This window comes from Vanellus vanellus (assembly GCF_965231255.1).
Source record: "Vanellus vanellus genome assembly, chromosome: 1".
NCBI lineage: Eukaryota > Metazoa > Chordata > Aves > Charadriiformes > Charadriidae > Vanellus > Vanellus vanellus.
In genome coordinates this window covers 56,753,770-56,772,878 of record NC_138905.1, presented here as the reverse complement: position 1 = coordinate 56,772,878, position 19,109 = coordinate 56,753,770, and the positions used below count along the sequence as shown (strand labels likewise).

The 19,109-nt window shown below is 42.2% G+C and overlaps 1 protein-coding gene across 1 annotated transcript; it reads left to right on the top strand.

Moving 5' to 3' along the window:
* The first annotated feature begins 196 nt into the window (after positions 1 to 196).
* XPNPEP3 (X-prolyl aminopeptidase 3) lies at positions 197 to 18,085 on the top strand. The gene is made up of 10 exons (XM_082487040.1): positions 197 to 304; positions 1,896 to 2,012; positions 4,418 to 4,825; positions 6,958 to 7,160; positions 8,009 to 8,071; positions 9,276 to 9,389; positions 11,799 to 11,884; positions 12,537 to 12,720; positions 14,267 to 14,387; positions 15,242 to 18,085. The coding sequence occupies exons 1-10, from the start codon at positions 244 to 246 to the stop codon at positions 15,406 to 15,408; spliced, it is 1,524 nt and encodes a 507-aa protein (XP_082343166.1). The 5' UTR covers positions 197 to 243; the 3' UTR covers positions 15,409 to 18,085.
* Positions 18,086 to 19,109: the final 1,024 nt, after the last annotated feature.

Below are 19,109 nucleotides of genomic sequence, written 5' to 3'. Positions count from 1 at the left end.
ATGGGGGTTCCGCTGCGGCCCCGGTTGCTTCTCATATCTCCCCTACGGGCGAGACAGGCGGCCTCCGCGGGCGCCTATGCCGGTGTGGTGCCGCTCGTTGGCGCCGGCGCTCGTTGATGGCGTCAGCGCGCGGCGCGGCGGCGGGGGAAGGCCCCGCCAGGCGCGGGTTGGGCTGGGCCGGGCCGGGCCGGTGCAGGGGGTGGTGGGTGGGCAGAGCCCCGGCGCCAGCCGCCTCCCTCCGGCATGTCGCGCCTTCCGGCTCAGGGGCTTGTTGTGGCGGTGAGGGGTTGGCGCGGCTTCTCAGGTCAGAGACTCCTCCACTCCCCCCTCCCGTCTTACTTCACCTCACCGGCGCAGCCCCGTTCGGTGCCGCTTGGGCCCCGTCCGGCCCCCCGGGCCTCTGGTCACTGACCATCCGGGGCACGCTGGGCGTTACCGCTGCTTACAGCCTTTCCTTCTCCCCCCAACACCCGGTTCGCTGTGGGTGCGAGGGTCGCGGGAAAGCGGCCCTCTCCGGCAGCGAAGCCGTGGGCCGGGTCACGGTTGAACCCGAGGGAAGAATGTCTTGTTATTTGAAAAAGAAGGCAACGATGTGGGAAGCTCCTTGCTGTCTTCAAAATATTACTTTATTTAACCCTTGTGTTCCTTTGTCTCGCGTCAAGCTATCCTATTTGTTTTCTGTAGGTGGAGGGAAGCAGTGAAAACCCTCTCTTTTAAAACTGCGCAAAAAGCTGTAATCGTATTTCACTGCCTGGGTCTCCAGATTGTCACTCCAGTCAATCATCAACATAGTCAATGCTGTATGTTATGACTATCAGTTGTCATGCATAAGTAATCATCAATTGGCGGCTAATCATACTGGCTCCCACAGAAAATCCACAGCCTATGTGTTCTGCTATAAGTTTCTGAGTCTCAGCCCCCTGAAAAGCAGGCAGCTACACTGTGTTATATTTGCTTATGCCTGTGAAGAGTTGATTATCATTTGTCCTAAGAATCCAGTGCCATGCTATGGCGGCATGAATTGATTTTGTAGTAGGCATGTGGTAAGTGACACAAAAGAGAACCAGTTTCCAAAACATCAGCTGGTAGATGTTAGGAAACTGACTACCATCCTTTCCATGTGTCTGATGATTTCTATCTAGGCAATTCTTCAGCTGCAAAAGGTGGTGACTGAGAATTACAAAGTTGGTAAAGTTTGTGGCAATGATATTTAATCTTTGCTGTTGTCTTATCGTGCGTACCTCCAGCTCCCAAATGCATGCTTGTAATTCTGTTTAAAATTTGTCTGCTTTGGCTGTGTGTGAATTCAGAAGAGGAATACATAACTGTATGCTGAGGAACTGTTTTCAGTTTGGCTAATGCTACTGTCAAGTAAGTTAAATAAATAAACAGGGACTCAAGTATCTTTCATACAAAAAAAAATTGTGGAACTGGAAGGGCCTTGAAAACTGTATAATTGTTCTATATGAGCGGTATTCTTGAAGACATAGTCAAGAAGTGACGATATACAGGCATTGCGCTTTTAAGTCCTGCAGTGTTTGAGAGAAGCAAGGGAGGGAGAACAAGTGTAGAAATCAGGCATGTGCAAACCAACATAGCTTTCTGGATTTTCTTTCTGGATTGTCAGGTTTAGCATATGTTAATTTCTTTCAATCTGTTTTATAAATATTTGATCATTAGTTGAATTGTGTACACATTGTTTCATAAACTATTAGGGTACACAACAAATAGAAAAGTTAAGTCTTTTAACTTTTCTTAAATATCTTTAACTTAAGATATTTAAGTCCTATAAGATAAGTGAATGTTACTAAGAGTCAGATGACTGGAGTATAATTCTGAAGTTTGCTAACTGGAAAGGTCTTACCTTGACATGCTGCATTTTTTTTTTCCTCTAGTTTGCAAGTCATGTGCTCTCCGAAGATTTTCTATCCAGCCTGCCCAGCAGAAGAAGATTCCAAACCGGTATTTGGGCCAGCCCAGCCCCTTCACACACCCACACCTTCTCAAACCAGGTTAGGTTCAGGCCCTGTGTGAGCCAATCATTGGTATTCTTTCTTGTCTCTGTCTTGTTGAGATGTCTAGGACAGGCTATTGTTTTGCTGTATCATACAGGTATCTATAGGCTTCATGTGTTAGCTTTTTACCTTTTTCTCACGGAGCGCTCAGTGTCACTGACCTCAGTACTGCAGTGGCATTTTGTGAGCTCTTGTCCTGCAAATACATATGTTAAGGGGGAGACCTTTCTGCAACCGGAACTGCCAGAGTGCTTTATAACCAATGTCTTGTGAGTCACAAAATAAAGGTGTCATTCAGAAAAGGAGATTGGGGAGAGACATATTGATAGATGGACACCACTAGTCTAAAGAACATGCCACCTTAAGAAGAGTATTCAAGCTGTGAGGAAAAACTTGTGGAAAAAGAGACTTGTGGCTATAAAGTTAGATGGTAGTGATGAAAGAGAAGCTGAGGTTGTCCAGTTTTATGAGATAAATGAAAATGAGCATGTAGGTATGAGGTGATTGTGATTAAATCTAAAAAAAATAATCGGAAGTAAAAATATATTCAGGAACATGCCAGGAAAACATTCTGGTTCTGTGTTCTTTTTCCGTAGGTAGGTATACAGAGAGAATAGATGAACCATGCACTTACATATTCAACTGTAGATTAACTCAGATCAGAAGGAACCTCATGAAGTTAGCAGGTCCACCCTCTGCTCAAAGCTCTGCTAACTTCAAGATTAGATCAGGTTGCGCAGCGCACTGATTAACAGCTCACAGTAAATGAGGCTGACACTTTAAAAGTACTCACAGCTGAAACACTGGAGATTTAACTGTAGCTGCTCATAGCAATTCTGTGTTTAATAAAGGAGTGGTGTTTTCCTTAAAATAATACAACATTGTTTTATTGCAATTATTGTTTTAAAAAGAAAATGCTTTTCAGGCAAAGAGAATTTCCAGGCTAGAAGACAGATGGGATTCCTATGTTCCACCCTGCTGTAGCTTCTAAACTTCACTGGCCTGTTTGTGATAGAAAACTGACTGGAATGCAGCAGAGCATAGGAAATTTGCAGTATAATATTGCAGAAATGTGCAGTCAGATTGCATTAAAACAATTTCTGTGTTCTCTGTCATTTGTAGATCTACAGAGTAAAACAAATTTGGTGGTTTTGTTTTTTTCTTTAAAAAAACCCAAACTTTTACACCAAATAGGTATTGGGGATGTATGGTGTTGAAAAAGTGTAACGTTTAATGCAAATACAATGTATGTGATTTTCTTAAACTCTCTTTTGTCAAGGAAAAACATTCTGTATAGAACTTCCCCACCCATACAAGAATCCACGTACAGCACAAGTCAAATTTCAATTTTATTCTAGAAATGTCTGCTTAATGCATTAAAGAGGAAGAAGAGAGTATGAAAGTAGAAAGTTAACAGTATGAAAATGCAATCTATATTAAAAATAGGGTGTTAGCAAAAGTACTGATTAAGGCTTATATATTAATTTATAGTTAAGGAGTCTCACATTTTTAAAAATACATACTTAAGCTGTTGTTGGTTGTTCTTTCAACTTCAGTCTGGTTTTGGTGAGTATCTTGATCGCTGTACTTCATATCCTTCGTGACTGGAGCAGTTTAAAACGTACTTTCATCTGAGAGATCATTTGTTTAGTTAGAGTAATTTGGAATATAGTATTTAACTTTGGACAAATCCAAATTGTTAATTATTGAGAAAAGCTACATCAGCCCTGGAGAAGATCCTCTTCTCTTCTCTTAATTGGAGTCTGCCGCCAGCCTGCAGTTTGTAGTTTCTTTCTGTCTGGAATCTTGTGACTGGTTAGACTCTGCAACCACTGTTTCTGCCTGATCTCCCAGTATCTGTAACACTCAATCCACCCCTTATGGTTTAGAAGTAGTTACTTTATGAGTTGACTTAGTGTGTATTTGAAGAGACATTCTAGCTTTATCTGAGTAAATTAATGCTCAACCTCAGGAGGTAATCTTCTGTTCAATGTCCAGATGCTATAAAAAACATCAGTTTTCAGCAGTCAAAGTCCAGTTTGCCTTGCCCCCCCTTCCCCTTTTTTTACATGCCTTTCTGAAAACATCCATCTGTTTTGGATGTTTGTCTATATCTACCGGGTTTTGTGATTTCTGCTTTTGCACTGAAATACATAACAGAAAATCTGATTTGTGAAAATAGATTCCTGTCTTTGCATGATGGAGGAGCAGATTGAGTGAGGATGTACTGTAGGGATGAAAGCTGAAGAGGTGCATGAGCGAGCAATGGAAAGACTAATGAGGGACCACAAGGAAGCCATGCATATGAAAGGTGTCAGGGAGTAGGCAGGAATCAGGCATGTAGTTAGTAAAATATCACGAGTGCTTTGAATTTCTTGATTTGATTTGTTTTGTATTCGTAGGAGAGGTAACCCCAGGGCTGTCCCAGGAGGAATATGCCCTTCGCCGACACAAACTGATGGCGTCGATCCAAAAGGAAGCCCATGGCTGGGATGGATTGGACCACACAGTGATTCTGCTATCCAACCCCACATATTACATGACCAATGACATCCCCTATGTTTTCCACCAGGACACTAACTTCCTGTACCTCTGTGGGTTCCAGGAGCCTAACAGCATCCTGGTGCTGCAGAGCATTCCTGGCAAAGCACTGCCCTCCCACAAATCCATACTTTTTGTGCCCCGGAGAGATCCAAGCCGAGAGTTGTGGGATGGGCCCAGATCAGGCACAGATGGGGCAATTGCTCTCACAGGAGTAGATGAAGCTTACACTGTCGACGAGTTCAGGCACTTGGTGGCCAAGCTGAAAGGTAACAAAACATGGAGGGGGGAATGAGATGAGCCGTGGTTTGCAGGGTCTGCATGGCATGGGTTTGAAAGGTGGTCTGTGACACCAATTCAAGACTACCATGAACTTGGGGTGGTGCCAAGGGTATGACAGTATGACAAAGACAGTTGGAAGTTCTTGTTAGCTTCTTGGGCATCACCAATGGAAATGTAGTTTCGAAAATAATAGATTTTCCTCCTGTCTGAATTTCTGGTGTGCCCATGTGAATGCCAGTGTACACGTCTGTGAAATGTAAGGAACAAGATAAACAAGAGACCGTTGCAAACTGTATTACTGTTTTAGTTATGTTTTTGCTGACAGAGCCAGAACCAGATAAAGCATAGGAAACCTGAAGATACTTTTGTCATAATACACTTGAAAAATGATCCCCACAGGGAGGTTGTTAGACCACTCAGCTTTTTTAGGTACAGGTTAACTTACTCTTGAAATACAAACGTTTCTGTCCTTTAGATGTGTTCTTTTGCATCTAACATCACCATGTCGCCTCAATACCTATAATCCAAGGTGAACTTAAATGCGTTATAAAAGGAAGTTGAAGGCTTATGTCAATATAAAAAGGGCAACTGCTTGGGGGAGTTACACAAATACATAGAGTGAATGCTGGAGTCTTAAATACAATCTCAGATTCTAGTAATTTTGTTTCAAAAAAGGATATATGAAAATAAAAAAGTCACAGAAAGGGCAACAAGGATGATAAAAAGTATGGAGTATGTATGAGATACACGCTGGACAGACCTCAGTTTGAAAAAGAGAAAACGGAGGGTAAGGCATGAGATGTGTATGATTATGGCAAGTGCAGAGAGGATGAGTAGGAATGGTTAGTTGCTGTTTTTCATAATTTACAAACAAAGGGAACACTGAATAAAATGATCAGATGGCAGGTTTTGACACCTTGTAAGTTTTAAGTTGTAGATCGTTCATGGAAGGTTTGGAAGGTTTTCGCGTACAAGTATCTAAAGGGTGGGTTGAAGGAGGATGGAGCCAGGCTCTTTTCAATGGTTCCAAGTGACAGGACGAGGGGCAATGGGCACAAGTTAGAACACAGGAAGTTCCGTTCAAATACACGGAAACAGTTCTTTACGGTGAGGGTGACAGAGCACTGGAACAGGCTGCCCAGGGAGGTTGTGGAGTCCCCTTCCCTGGAGATTTTCAAGACCTGCCTGGATGCAGTCCTGAGTAATGTGCTCTAGGCAATCCTGCTTTAGCAGGGGAGTTGGACTAGATGATCTCTAGAGGTCCCTTCCAACTCTGATAATTCTGTGATTCTGTGAATGTCAAAAGTGTAAATGGAGTCAAAAGTTTCCATGGGGGAAAGGAATGTGAAAAGTAGTTAATCACTGCAGCCTTGAAATGAAGAAACCAGAATTGGGGAGGATGTGCTAGGGGAAATATTTTTCATGAATGCCCTTTTTATTAGAGACTTTTTGGAAGCACATGCTAATGGCTGCCGTCACCAAAGAAGGAAGGCCTAGGTAAACCTTAGCTGGGACTCAGCCTGGCTTTTCTACTCATTCCCATTTAAACATTCCTGTGGGGAGAATGTGGTTGCTAACTGATGTTCTAAATAAATTTCCATGTAGGTTAGTATGTTTGTCCTCAGTAAATTCATCTTCTCTGAATGGCTGAGATTAGCAGTTGTTCTCCAAAGAGATTCTGAAGTGTAGGTTGATAGTGACCCTGATTCCATGTGATGGGTAAAAGGTAAATTGCCTTACGGCATCGGGGAGACAGGCTACATGAGGGAATGATTGAGAACATGCACCACTGCCCTGCAATGGCAACTTAGCTTACATAAGTGCAACTTTGATATGCTCACTCTGAATGAATCTGTGTAATATACATTCAGTGATGATCATGGAAGTGGGGGTTTGTCAAATCTACATGCTATGCATTGGTAATCTTACAGATTTTGAAGAGATCAATAGCATCCTATGACAGTAAAAATGTCTATATGGTCTGTAAATGCAGATTCAGAGGAAATTAATTTCTCAAATACAGCAACAGGTCTACTTTAGGAGGAGTAAGTTTGTTCAGTATGGTGAGGAAATTTCTACATTTATCTTCGTCTCTGTCAGCTTTTATTTTGTATTCCAGGTGAGTCAAACATTGTTTGGTACGACTTGGTGAAACCAGTGCATACAGAGCTGCACTCTGACTACATGCAGCCCTTGGCTGAGATAAAAGCTCGGAACAAAAACCACATCCAGGGCATCCGACATCTAGTGCAAAACCTTCGGCTGATCAAATCTCCTGCAGAGATTGAAAGGATGAAGATAGCTGGACGGGTGACAGCAGAGGTACGGGGTCATGTGCTCTCCAAATGAACCAGTACATTCCTTTAAAGAAGAAAGAAGAGGGATTTGATGGAGTGAGATGGGCTAGAAGGGTAGCTTTGGTCTAATCTGTTATTGAACTGCTATGTCTCAACCATCGACTGGGCTCAGTCCTTCTGCAGGACAAGGAGAAACAGGAAGTCTGCTTGGGCTACCAGCTTCTCTCAATTAGTGTAATTCCAATGAAGAAAAGCTAGCAGCAGTTAAATTTATTTAAAAGCGATATCTATTCAGGAAGAGGGGTAGCCTCCCTACTCTTTTCCCAACTTCCCTGCACCATTTTCTTTCCCATTTATCCTGTTGTTTTTGAGGAAACAGGGTTTTTGCCTGTGTATGTCTCTGAATTCCCCCTTATCCCTCAAATACCTTTTGAACTCATTGGCCAGCGTTAAACAAATCTGACAGATAACTTCAAATGCAATTAGGTTTTTGTAAATATTATTAAAATAGATAGCCAAATAGAAAAGAGAGGCACAGCTTGTTCTTTGAAGAAAAAACTGCATAGGGCACTCCTGTTATATGCGAGAGAATCCATATGTGAGACAACTTGTAAAATGCCAACCCATGGGGTCAGATTCAATAATCTAATCTTTTTTCAAAAACTAGAGTCAATCAGCTCTTAAATGCAGTTTCATGGGAAACAGAACTTAATTGGTTCTAGTCTTGACAACACTCTACATTTTCAGTTGCCTCTGTTTCCTGTGTTCTGGGTTAGCTGATTTTTGGCCTTCCTCAAAAGACAACAGGTGAAAAAGAGAACTTCTTTCAAGTTCAGGCTCCTTTGCTAACTTAAAGGCCCTTCTTTTTCATAGGCTTTCATAGAGACAATGTTTGCCAGCAAATCCCCAGTGGATGAAGCCTTTCTGTATGCAAAGGTGAGTACTTCGTTGTTGGAGGTGGGTTAGAAGGGCTGGATGGTGGTTATCCTTCCAGGAAACTTGAAACGTCAGATCTCTCTATAATGTGCCTCCCACTGTACCACATTTCTCCTTCACCCAACTCTTGTGGTTCCAAGGACATGCAGAAAAGTCAGTGTGAGGAATTCTTCAGCTGTACTTCCCGTACCCTTATTGAAGGAACATAGTAATTGTCTAAATTTATCTGCTATTGATGTTTTTTTTTTTCTACTATATTTAAATGCAAAACATGCTAAACAATCAGAGATATAGTTATTATCTTATTCTATAATACAGTTCTGTTGTACAGAATTTAAGTAGTTATAACACCTGTTTGTAAAGCCTGATCTCTTGATTCTACCCTCTTACTATATAAGATTACCACAGCTATCTTGAAGCAGTGTAGATGCCTCTCACTTACAAAATACAGACTAATGGCTCTGCACGTTTTGTATGGAATTTTGTAAGGAATTGCAGTGAGATGCCTGTTTGAGAAACATCAACAGGATTTGACCCTCCGTTGTGACATAGATGAGCCTGTGCTGACATGGCACTGAGCAGCAGTACTGACTTGTAAAGAAAATTATTTTAATTAAAGTGTATTTTACAGATGAATTTTTCACTGCAGATCAGGATTGTAACACCTGCTTCACTACATGTAGGCATCCTGGAGTGTTCTGCCCCATGTGGTTTTGCTAATTATAGAAAAGATGTTATTAATATATTGAGGATATAGAAGGTCTTTATAGATGTAAATTTATTTGTTTCCATGCTTTCATCAGCTTCTTCACTAAAGAAAGGTAAAGATCTTGAGGCTTACAGTGTCTTTTTTTCTGTTGGTTTTTGGTTTGGTTTTTTTTTATATATAAGAAGCAATCTTCACCTGGATTTATGACAACGTAATGAACGTTTGGTACAGTGTTGAACAGCTTGCACCAGAAAGAGCTTCCATGAGGCCAGATGCAGGCTTAAAACACTCTCTTGAAAAGTGGATATTTCTGTATTTTTTTTCCTCCAGTTCTTGCAAAACCTTCAAGGCTGCTTTCATTTAGTGAACTGACTTTCCAGCTTCCCTTTGTGTTGTACAAATTAAGAAAACAGTTGTAGGATGTGAATTATAATAGCCCCAAGGCAGTTAATCACCTGAACCCACACTAACTTCCTCTCTGAATTGGTATTCCAGTTTGAATTTGAGTGCCGGGCTCGTGGTGCTGACATTTTGGCCTACCCGCCTGTTGTTGCTGGTGGCAATAGATCCAACACTTTGCACTATGTGAAGAACAATCAGCTCATCAAGGTAAATCATATGCTGTCTGGTAACTTAAAATGCAGTGCTGTGACACACTGTCCCCATATGTGTCTGCTAGCTGCTCTTCGTTTTGACCAAACAAATCAAAACCCTTAAATACATATTTTCAAGTGAGCACGAGAAAGGAATCCTGCCCTGGTTAGTTTTACTGTCAGTGAAAGATTAACTTCACTCCGTCTAGTCTCTTTCTTTCCTCTTTGCTCTTTTGGCAATATTTTCTGAACAGTGGAAGGACTTGCAAACAAGCTTGCAAATTACTTCATTTAGAGAGCACGTCTGCTCCCACACTGTGCAGCAGCGCGCCATGCTGGGTGGATTGCTCACCTCATGAGACGAACTGCAGCAGCAGGCAGAGTGAAGGCATTGTGGGTGTCTTCTTGCATTGCTTTGCCTTGCTTTGCAACATAAGATGTAATAGTGCATTCCTGCTCTGGCGAAGCTGAAAAGCATTTTGGACTCTGTGTAGGCCAGTAAAGCAGGGAAGGGGAACAAGGAGGGAAAGGATCAGTGTTAAATGTTGAGAGGTGGATTAGATGGCTGTAGGTAAATTAAGGTGTCTTGTCTTATTCTGAAGATTCACATTATTGAATTGAACCTTCAGTAGCTTTCGTCGCAATACACCTATAGACAGTTAAGTATTTTTAGGAGCAGTATTCCCCCACTGCTGTACTCATGATTGATTTTTCAGAGGAACGTATTTTTCCTCTGTCTTAACACAAGATGAAACTTTCCTACTAGCATTGTCTTTTCTTGAAGCTGGCATGCTAGCAGACCTTGAAATGATCTGCAGAGACAGATACACAAAAGATATGACAGGCTGCTTTTGGCAGAAAGAAACCTCCTTTGTTGTACTGTCATCCAAGGTCAGGCATGCTCAAGTAACTCCAGTTGCTTCTGTTAAAGTTGTTCAGTTAAATGACTGTCACTTGTTTTTTTCCAAGCTGTTAAGTCGGAAGTTAAACCCGTAAACTTGACTCTTTCTTTCCCTTTGTGTGCTACTTCCTGCAGATTTTGTTGCCAAATAGGCTAACAAAGTGTCTAATTTGGAAGGTATCTGAAGGTTGCTTATGGCCTGTTGTGGACTTCATTCAGTCCACCACTTAGTGGACTCGGGTTTAAAGAAAGAGGACAAGATGCATGACATAAGGCTCTTACTGCACAATCAAACCACAGGCTGAATTCCCTTAGCCAATAAATTGTTACTTAGCTTGTTTAATTGTTTGGAAGAGGGCAGGTGCTATAATTTCATATTTTACTTAAAGAATTGAACCAGCTATTTTGAAAAAGTTAAAAATACAAGTTAAATGGATAGTTAATGGCCTGTCTATTCAGTGGGATAGTGAGATCTGCTCACTGCTAGTTTATCTACTGTGTAAGTGTTTGTGGCACTTAACTATACATAATGATAGTAGCTAACACTGGAAGTAGTGCTAGCAGTGAAATTCTGCTTGTTTTTTTCCCTTATGTATTTCCCTTAATTATTCCTTGTCATTCTGCATCATGGCTGCTGGCACAGTCATGGATCTGTGGAGTGAATCTCTATAAAAGGTCTTGGATTACAAGTTGTATAAATCCATATAGAATTTAATCCAGACTTTTACAGATCTCACTGCTCTATTTGCTGTTAGCCCCTTTAAGGAGGGAAAACAATTCAGTGATTTTGTTCCTGGCCCTTTGTCTTTTTTTGCATGGCTTTTTTGGAAGATGTGGAGTCAGTGATTTAATTGACCTGGAACAGTTTTGCTGAAGTGAGTTGGAAGTTCACATCTCCAAAAGATTTTTCTATCACCAGATAGATTCGGAAGTTTATCTTAGAGCCATCAAGAAAGTCCCAGAAGAGAACAAGGAACATGGTATTCAGTACTGCATTTACAGTAGTAGTACAATTTCAGAGAAGTGATTCTGCTGGGTCCTCACCTTGTGACAAGGCTAAATCTTTAGCTGTTGGTGGTCTTGAGGGTAGCTCAGAAATCTGTGGTTTTGTTGTAAAACCCTTCTGTATCAGTCACTAGCAGAGAACTTCTAGTGAAAGGAGTCACTGGTGTAATTTGCTGGAGTAACCAACCGATCCACGTGTGAATGGGACTGAAGTGTCAGATTGCAGAATAGTTCACAGAAAATGTCTTCTTTTTACTCCAAAGTAAAATCAGTGCGTTAAGAGTTCAGGCTGTAGATAAGCATAACAATCAGAGACTACCTTGCAGAGAAACAATCAAACTGGAATAACCTATTTATAAACAGTAGCACCTTGGGTGTTGTTCTGCAAAAGGAGTTCACATCTCTGCAGCTGCTTTGCAAAAATAAATACATAATTTCCTTGCCTGCTCTCAAACAGAAAAATAAATTCAGTTAATAGCTGGACTGACCTACAGGGCATTTTTTCCTGTTATTCTCCAGGATGGTGAACTGGTCTTGCTAGATGGTGGATGTGAGTCCTCCTGCTACGTAAGTGACATCACACGTACCTGGCCCATCAATGGAAGGTATGCTGTGATAAGGCTGTTTTGAAGAACATTGAGAAGCTCTTAAATAATTGATGGATTGAGTGTATGTGTGTTTAATCTCTGTGAGTAGTTTTTAATGTGTCCCATTCTGTGGTTCTTCAGAGTAATCAAATTATATCAACTAATGTTTCAGTGTGAGAAGCTGTATTCCCCACTGCCTCATTAATTACTACATGAATATGTGTGATTACTGCTATTTTCAGCTATTATAGGAAGCTTAAAGTGCAGACAAACCTTTGGTGCATTCATCTGAGGCTGACTCTGGTTGTGTGTAAGAAAACAGGAGTTTAGTTGATCTGCACGTGGCTCTGTCAGTTGTGAATTTGCTGGTGTGGTGTCCCTGTGGTTGTGTGTTTGATTCCTATATGTTTTGGCTCAAGTGCATTCTTTTTCCTGCAGTAGCTTTGGCTTGCTTTGCTTTGGGGTTAGGTTGTCAGCCGAGAAACCCTGCCTCTACCCAGTGTATTGAAGGGCATAGTGCAGTGATGCCTTGTCTGGCATTTCATATAAGGAGCCGGTTGCATTCCTTTCAGACTTTCCCTGCTCCAACATTGAACTGAATCTGTCCCAAAACCAAGTAGAGCTTCAGTGGTGAGAAATGTCCTTTGTTCCTTTTCTCAATGGCTTTCAGGTTCACCAAACCCCAAGCAGAACTATACCAAGCTGTCCTGGATATCCAGAAGTCCTGCTTGAGCCTCTGCTCCCCAGGCGTGAGTCTAGAAAATATCTACAGCCTCATGCTGAGCCTTATTGGACAGAAGCTGAAAGAGCTGGGGATCCTGAAGAGCAGTATCACTGACAGCCACTTCTTCAAGGTACTTGAAGTTTTTTTTACCGGTTTTCCCCCACTAGGCCTACTGTTTTCTCCTTGGGTTATGTTAGTGGCTTTAGATTGGCTCAGGAATGTGCTTTTGAGATGAATCTTCTAATTGTCCCCACTCACTATGCTTTAATTCATGTTGTGGGCTGGTCTCAGCACAGGACTGGATTTCTCTCACAAGACTAAACTTGAAGATGTGTTTCAACCATTCAGTGCAGAATTTGGTCTGAAGTAACCCGCCCACCAGTCTTATATACACACAGTATGAATCTTTGTTCCTCAACACTTGCTATTTCAATCTGCAGATCCATTCCCATTGGTCTGCACTACTTGTTAGTGTAGATGCAGCTTTAGACTACAGTCAGGCTGAAGGGGCCTACAGAGACATTGGCACTAACACAAAATTCTGGGCCCAGGGCTGTCTGGCAGAAAGAAACCTCCTTTGTTGTACTGTCATCCAAGGTCAGGCTTGGATGTTTTCTGATCTCTTTAACATAGCATAAATCTGCAGTCCCACCAAATAGTGCAGCCCATTCTTCTCAGTCATTCCACCTGCTGCCTCTTCTGCACCATTTTGTGTCAGTATTGGGATTCACAGAGCTACCTGGTGAACAAGAGTGGGAAACTGGTCTGCCTTAGAGCTGAACCTGCAGATAAAATAGGATTGGTTTGCAGTTAGAGAAATTTATCTGGCGCACGCACTGCAAACCTGCATGATTGCTGATGCTAATACAAGAAAGATGGTGGAACCAGGTGATGGATGCCCTTTGGCAGCAGGACAGATTTCTGCCAGATTTAATTGTCCTACAGTGTCAGTGTAATAACAGCACAAGTTATTGCCTGTGAACGGAGGCTATCATGCCAGTTTCTCTCGGCAGGTGGCAGCACAGCCAGGTAAGACCAGCATCTGCCTGCAGCTCACTCCCCAGTGAATGTGAGGAGCCGTGGGGCAGAAGAGGAATTAGCTCTTTGATTCCTGCTGTCAAGGAGCTCCTCTCTGGAGGGAGGGGAATTAGGATGATGTCGGGGGAGGCGGTGTTAGTGCCCTGTAGAGGTGGATTAAAATCCTGCTGTAGCTGCTGAGTAAAATCGGCACAGCATTCACTCTGTCATGCATAGGAGACCTCTTTGCCATGTCATGTAGCAGCTGTATCAGCTCCTGCTGGTTGTAAGGGTCTGCTGATGGGAGCAATGCATGGCTTGGATGTTTAAGGGATGGAAAGGTTTGGGGCAGCAAAGCTCAGTGAGCTGAAAACTAAAGCCTTGCCTGACATGCTGAGGTGGTGTTGGGCTTGGGCTGTTCTTTTCAGTGAGGGGAAAGGCAATCTGCAATGTGGTCATAATAGGCACCTGGTATGGGTGGGTTTTGAGGACCATCCAGTTCTGGTAAATGGAAGACAGCCCCCGGTGACCTCGTCATGGCAGTAAGATTGCTAGTGAAGCACATAACTATTCTGTCTCTTCTCCTCATCTTTTGTACTGGAACAGTAGGTTGGGCTGTGTTTAACTGCCTCCGTGATATTTGTTTTGTCTTCTCCTAGGCTATTCGAAAGTACTGCCCACATCACGTGGGCCATTACTTGGGCATGGATGTTCATGATACCCCAGATATATCCAGATCGCTCCCACTCCAGCCAGGCATAGTGATAACCATTGAACCAGGTAAAAAGCGATGCAGTCAGTGGTGGACAAAAACATGCCAACACTGAGGATAACAGTATTGCTTTGAGTAATTAGTTGATCCCTCAGACCAGAGCATTCATGTCCTTTCTGGTAAAACTGAAAATTATTACAGTATTAGAAAACCTTATTACCCTACCAAATACAGCCAAGGTAATAAATTGTGGGAATAAACTCTCAGAAAGTGCCTGTGCAGCAGAAGGCAGAGTAGTGTAGACCTCAGACCCTGTTGTTTAATAGAGTAGTATAGACCTCAGACCTGCTGCTGTTTGACCCACAGCAGTGCAGGTCAATTGCAGTGCAGAGAAGCAGGCTAAATTCACTTGCGTTGTGTTTCTGCAGCTAAACTACTACCAGTCACTGGTAGTGTAAGTCTCAAGCATTGCAGTCTGCAGTTACAGGCATTCACAGCTTAGCTTTGCAAATTAGGCATTTCACGATGAATCTTTCTTTCTGCTTGGCGCTGAATTTGGAGCTGTCAGCTGGAAACTGATTTTTAATGCTTGGGTCTTCTCTCGCTCTATTCAGAACATTGTTAAAATCATCATTGTGTACATAGCATTGAGAGCAAGAAGTGCAGAAAGGCCAGCTGTAATTGTGGAAGTTTTTATTAACATGCTAGTGTCTGTAGGCACTAAGGGACACTTTCCTTTCTTTGCCTACCAACTATCATGAGTGAGGGGAAAAAGAGTAGCTTTCTGTATTAAAAATTTTGGGGATCAAACTCATGTTTTGTTGTTGAAAATCCAACCCTGCTCTACCTGCATGGTAGTGCAGCAAGGGAAAGGTGTTGTTCTGGAGAGTGTTGTGTATTTTAATTCCCTTCCTTCTTTCAGGCATTTATATCCCCGAGGATGACGCGAGTGCCCCAGAGAGGTTTCGTGGCATTGGTGTGCGCATTGAGGATGATGTTGTAATAACAGAGGATGCGCCTCTCATCTTGTCTGCTGACTGTCCCAAGGAGATCTACCACATTGAGCAGATCTGTGGCCGCAGCTCATGATGCCTCTCCTCTGCCTCTCACATCCTCCTCAGCACGCAGCCCTGCAGGGATGCAGATGCCTGAAGCTGGCTGTAGTTGTCAAATGATGGAGGGCGTGGACAGTTGATGGCTGTTTCGAAGACTGGGTCTGGGAAGTGGAATGCAAAAGGCTTGGGTACTGAGGGATGAAAAAGCAAAGCAATGTCTTCTGTATGCATTTTGCTTCTGATTTGATAAGTGCTGATGCTGAGCTGTTGTAGGACATGAGGGTGGATTCATCCATCTGCTTTGTGGATCGATCTGTTCTGGTGCCCTTGGAGGGTCGTATTTTGTCAGTGCCACCAGCAGGACCTCTGCCTGGTCCCTCTCCAGATGCATAGATGCAACTGCTGAGACCAGGGCCCCGTTTTTTTCTGCTTTAGCAGTAGTTTCACAACAGCTGGATTCTTTATATGAAGCTTTGATAAATGCTGTTTTGGAGGAATATAGTGTGTCAAACAACTTTGATTTTTATAGAGCCCTGCAAGAAGGGGTTTTGTAGTCAGGAAGATAGGTTTGGTTGTGAGGTAATTTTTTCTGAAGCCAGTGGAGAATGCTTTTAGTATTTTAAGGATAAGGATGTGTTTGGTCCTTGTTCAGGCATATGCAAAACAGGCCAACAGCAGGGAAAAACATGTCATCTGGTCTTTCAGTTTATTGGAATGTTTGGTAATTTCAGAAGGGGCGGATAGGGCTCAGGAGGTTGAACACAGCCATTCTTGCTGTCTTCCACCTTCCCTTCTTTTTGTCCTAAATGTCCATTCCAGTCTTCTGTTCTGAGCCCACCTCTATCCTGGGAAGTAGGGCCGTGTTGGCTGTGCTGGATTTTACTGGTGAGGTGCTGGTTGTCACCTAGATGCGAGGTGTCCGATTCTGGGACAGTCACAGTACCTTTCTGGTTTATGCACTAAGTGCCAGCAACTTCAACATTGCATTTTTGAAGAGTCTGCCCTATGATGATTCCTAAGTCTTTATACAGCTTTTGTATGGAATTTAAAGTAATTATCCTTTTCAAAACACCGAGAGCATGATCACAGCTGCCTTTTGGGGTTTGCCAAGTGTGGTCAGTAACTAATGCTCTGTGATAATATTTTTGAGGCAGCTGCAAATGTGATTCGGGGCTAGGATGGATGAAGAGTAAAAGAAGTTTTCTTCCCTCAACAATCAGTCTACCACCTAGGCCATTGTACGCAGTAGTAAATACACCTACTAGAGGCAAACACAGCATCTGTGTATTTACTGAAAATATTTTGACAATCAACTATTTAACATGTCTAAAAAATGCCTCTCATAAGTGCATCTCCTGTTGTTTATGCTTGCTGTTGCATCACATCATCTTACTTCCTTTCTCATGGAAGCTTTCAGTATTTTTTGTCTGTTACTCTCAATTTTCTTTCTTGTCTCTTGCTATATTGTCTATTTTTGACCCACTATAATGTCACTGCTTCCTAATTCATTTTGCTTTCTAATCAATGTCACTGCCTCTTCCCCAGTTTGCCCTAATTGCCCAAAGTGGATGTAGTGGGAATCATGTCAGGGAGATAGTCAGGGTTCCTGAGTTCAACCTCTGGCTCTGTTGCTGTGTAACCTCTAGCAAAACCTGCTTTGCTGCTTCTTTTTTTTCTCTTCTGTGTTTCATTTCACTTAGTGAAGGCCAAATGGACGGTTACTTGCATCTCTTACTGCTTTTAATGGGAGCTGGGTGCACGCACTAGGGTTTGAATTTGGTAGTTTAAAGGCAGCCGAGACATGCTGTAATTTTATTTTTTAAATGTGATGAAAAGTAAATGCTTTTACTGAGTTTAGCGTATCAGCTTTTACCTAGTTAAGAGAAGCTGCTAATCTTTGATGGAAGCCTTTGTTAGATGCTCATGTGTTACAGTGATACGTACAGTGTAAATTGTTAGACGGAAGGCTTATTAGGTGTGTATACAGAACTGATGAATACTTTTGATATTGCTCTGATCTGTAATATGTTTATTGTTCCAATTACACCTGTTAGAGCCATGTCAACTGGGACAGATCTTGGAATTTGGAACTATGTAAGCAGCTTAAAATAACATCAACCTGAGAACATGTGTGTGCTGATCTGCACATCTGCCCATGTACCTAACAGAGTTAATAATTGTATTTACTGTAAATAAGCCTTTGAAATACATAAAAAAAGTTATTTTTAAAATAAAACAATTTGTAGAAAGTCATTTCTCAGGCTATCGAGTTGTATGGCTGTTGAATAGATACAAGCATTTCCAGAAAGAGCATTATTTTTCAGGGAGATCTATAAATTATCTGTAACCTATATTGGACTTGAAAGAACATTGTCAAATATAGGGACACACTAATTCCTACTCCTCTCAGGAAAACCCCGAAACTTGCAAACACCAATAGATCTCAGGAATGTTGTGGATGAATGTTTCTGTCAGTAAAGAAGTATTTGTGACTCTGCTGAGTGGGGAATAATGGATGTGCTAGGGCTGCTGTGCCCCCCATGCTCATTGTATCTGATTTAGGCTGTATATTGCTCCATATTCTGTAATTCTTCCACAGTGTTTAGCCATTTCTTCAGCATAAACTGCTGGTAATGTTTTGAATTTGTTGTTCCATGTAAAGAGGAGCGTGTTTTGCAGAATTTATTAAATTTGAGTCTTATCAAGCTAAATTTTTGAAGGCTTTTTCTCAGTTGTGGCAGAGGTGGGTAATCAGAGTATCATCTGGGACCTACACACATGCTGCAGTGTCCCTTGAATAAAACCAAATCTGTGAACATTTTACATGACCTTCATCAAGAAACTGAAGAATCCCTTTTCTGGCCGCACATACTCCTGGTGTACCTCCCAAATGACCTCTCCCATACTGCCAGATTTACGATCTGTCTCTAACACAGAAGAGATTCCTCACTCCAACCACTTGGGTGCAGGAGTAGCTCTCGGTGGCAGCACAAGTTGCCAGCTACTTGACGAGGGCGTTGGTGGCATCACTGGAAGCGAAAGAGAAAATGAGGTACATGCAAGTTCACTCGGGGAGAGATTTTGCTGCAAATATCGCACAGGTCTTAAGGTCGTCAGAGTAGGAGAGAAAATTTTCAAATGAGAAGCAGCCATCCCTGTGCGAAAGCTGGTTTGCTTTCAGGGGACGCCCGGGAGGCTTTTCTTGGCTTTCTCATTTCACATTGTATGAGGGGCCTGCTTTGCCTTGCAGAGAACTAGTTAGTAGTAAAATCCTGTTGTTAAAGTAGTCTGAGCAGAGGTGCTAATTTGCAGATATGCTTCTGTCATCAAAGTGAAAAGAAATTTGGCGTTTAACAGAATTTGGCATTCCATCTCTGTTATCTGTGAAAAATACAATATGTCTTTCCTAAAATTGCATTCATTATTTTGCAAAGGAACCTGATGGCTGTAGGAAGTAGCAAACTGAGAGAGCATGTAAAAGAGAATGGAGATGGAGGGTTTTGGGAACCTACGATGCAATAGAGAAGATTCAGGAGAAGGGTGTGATTTAGAGCTGTGGGGATGTGTGCAGGTGGATGTGAGAGCAAGGGGAGAACAACAGGGTATAAAATGGCTATTCAGTCTGTTGTGCAATAGCTCCAGGAAACTGGTTATGCTAACCAGGGGACCCTGATTGTTTTGTCCTACTCGGGAGCAGGGAACAAAGGAGTCAGATTGTATTGATGAACTTGGTCT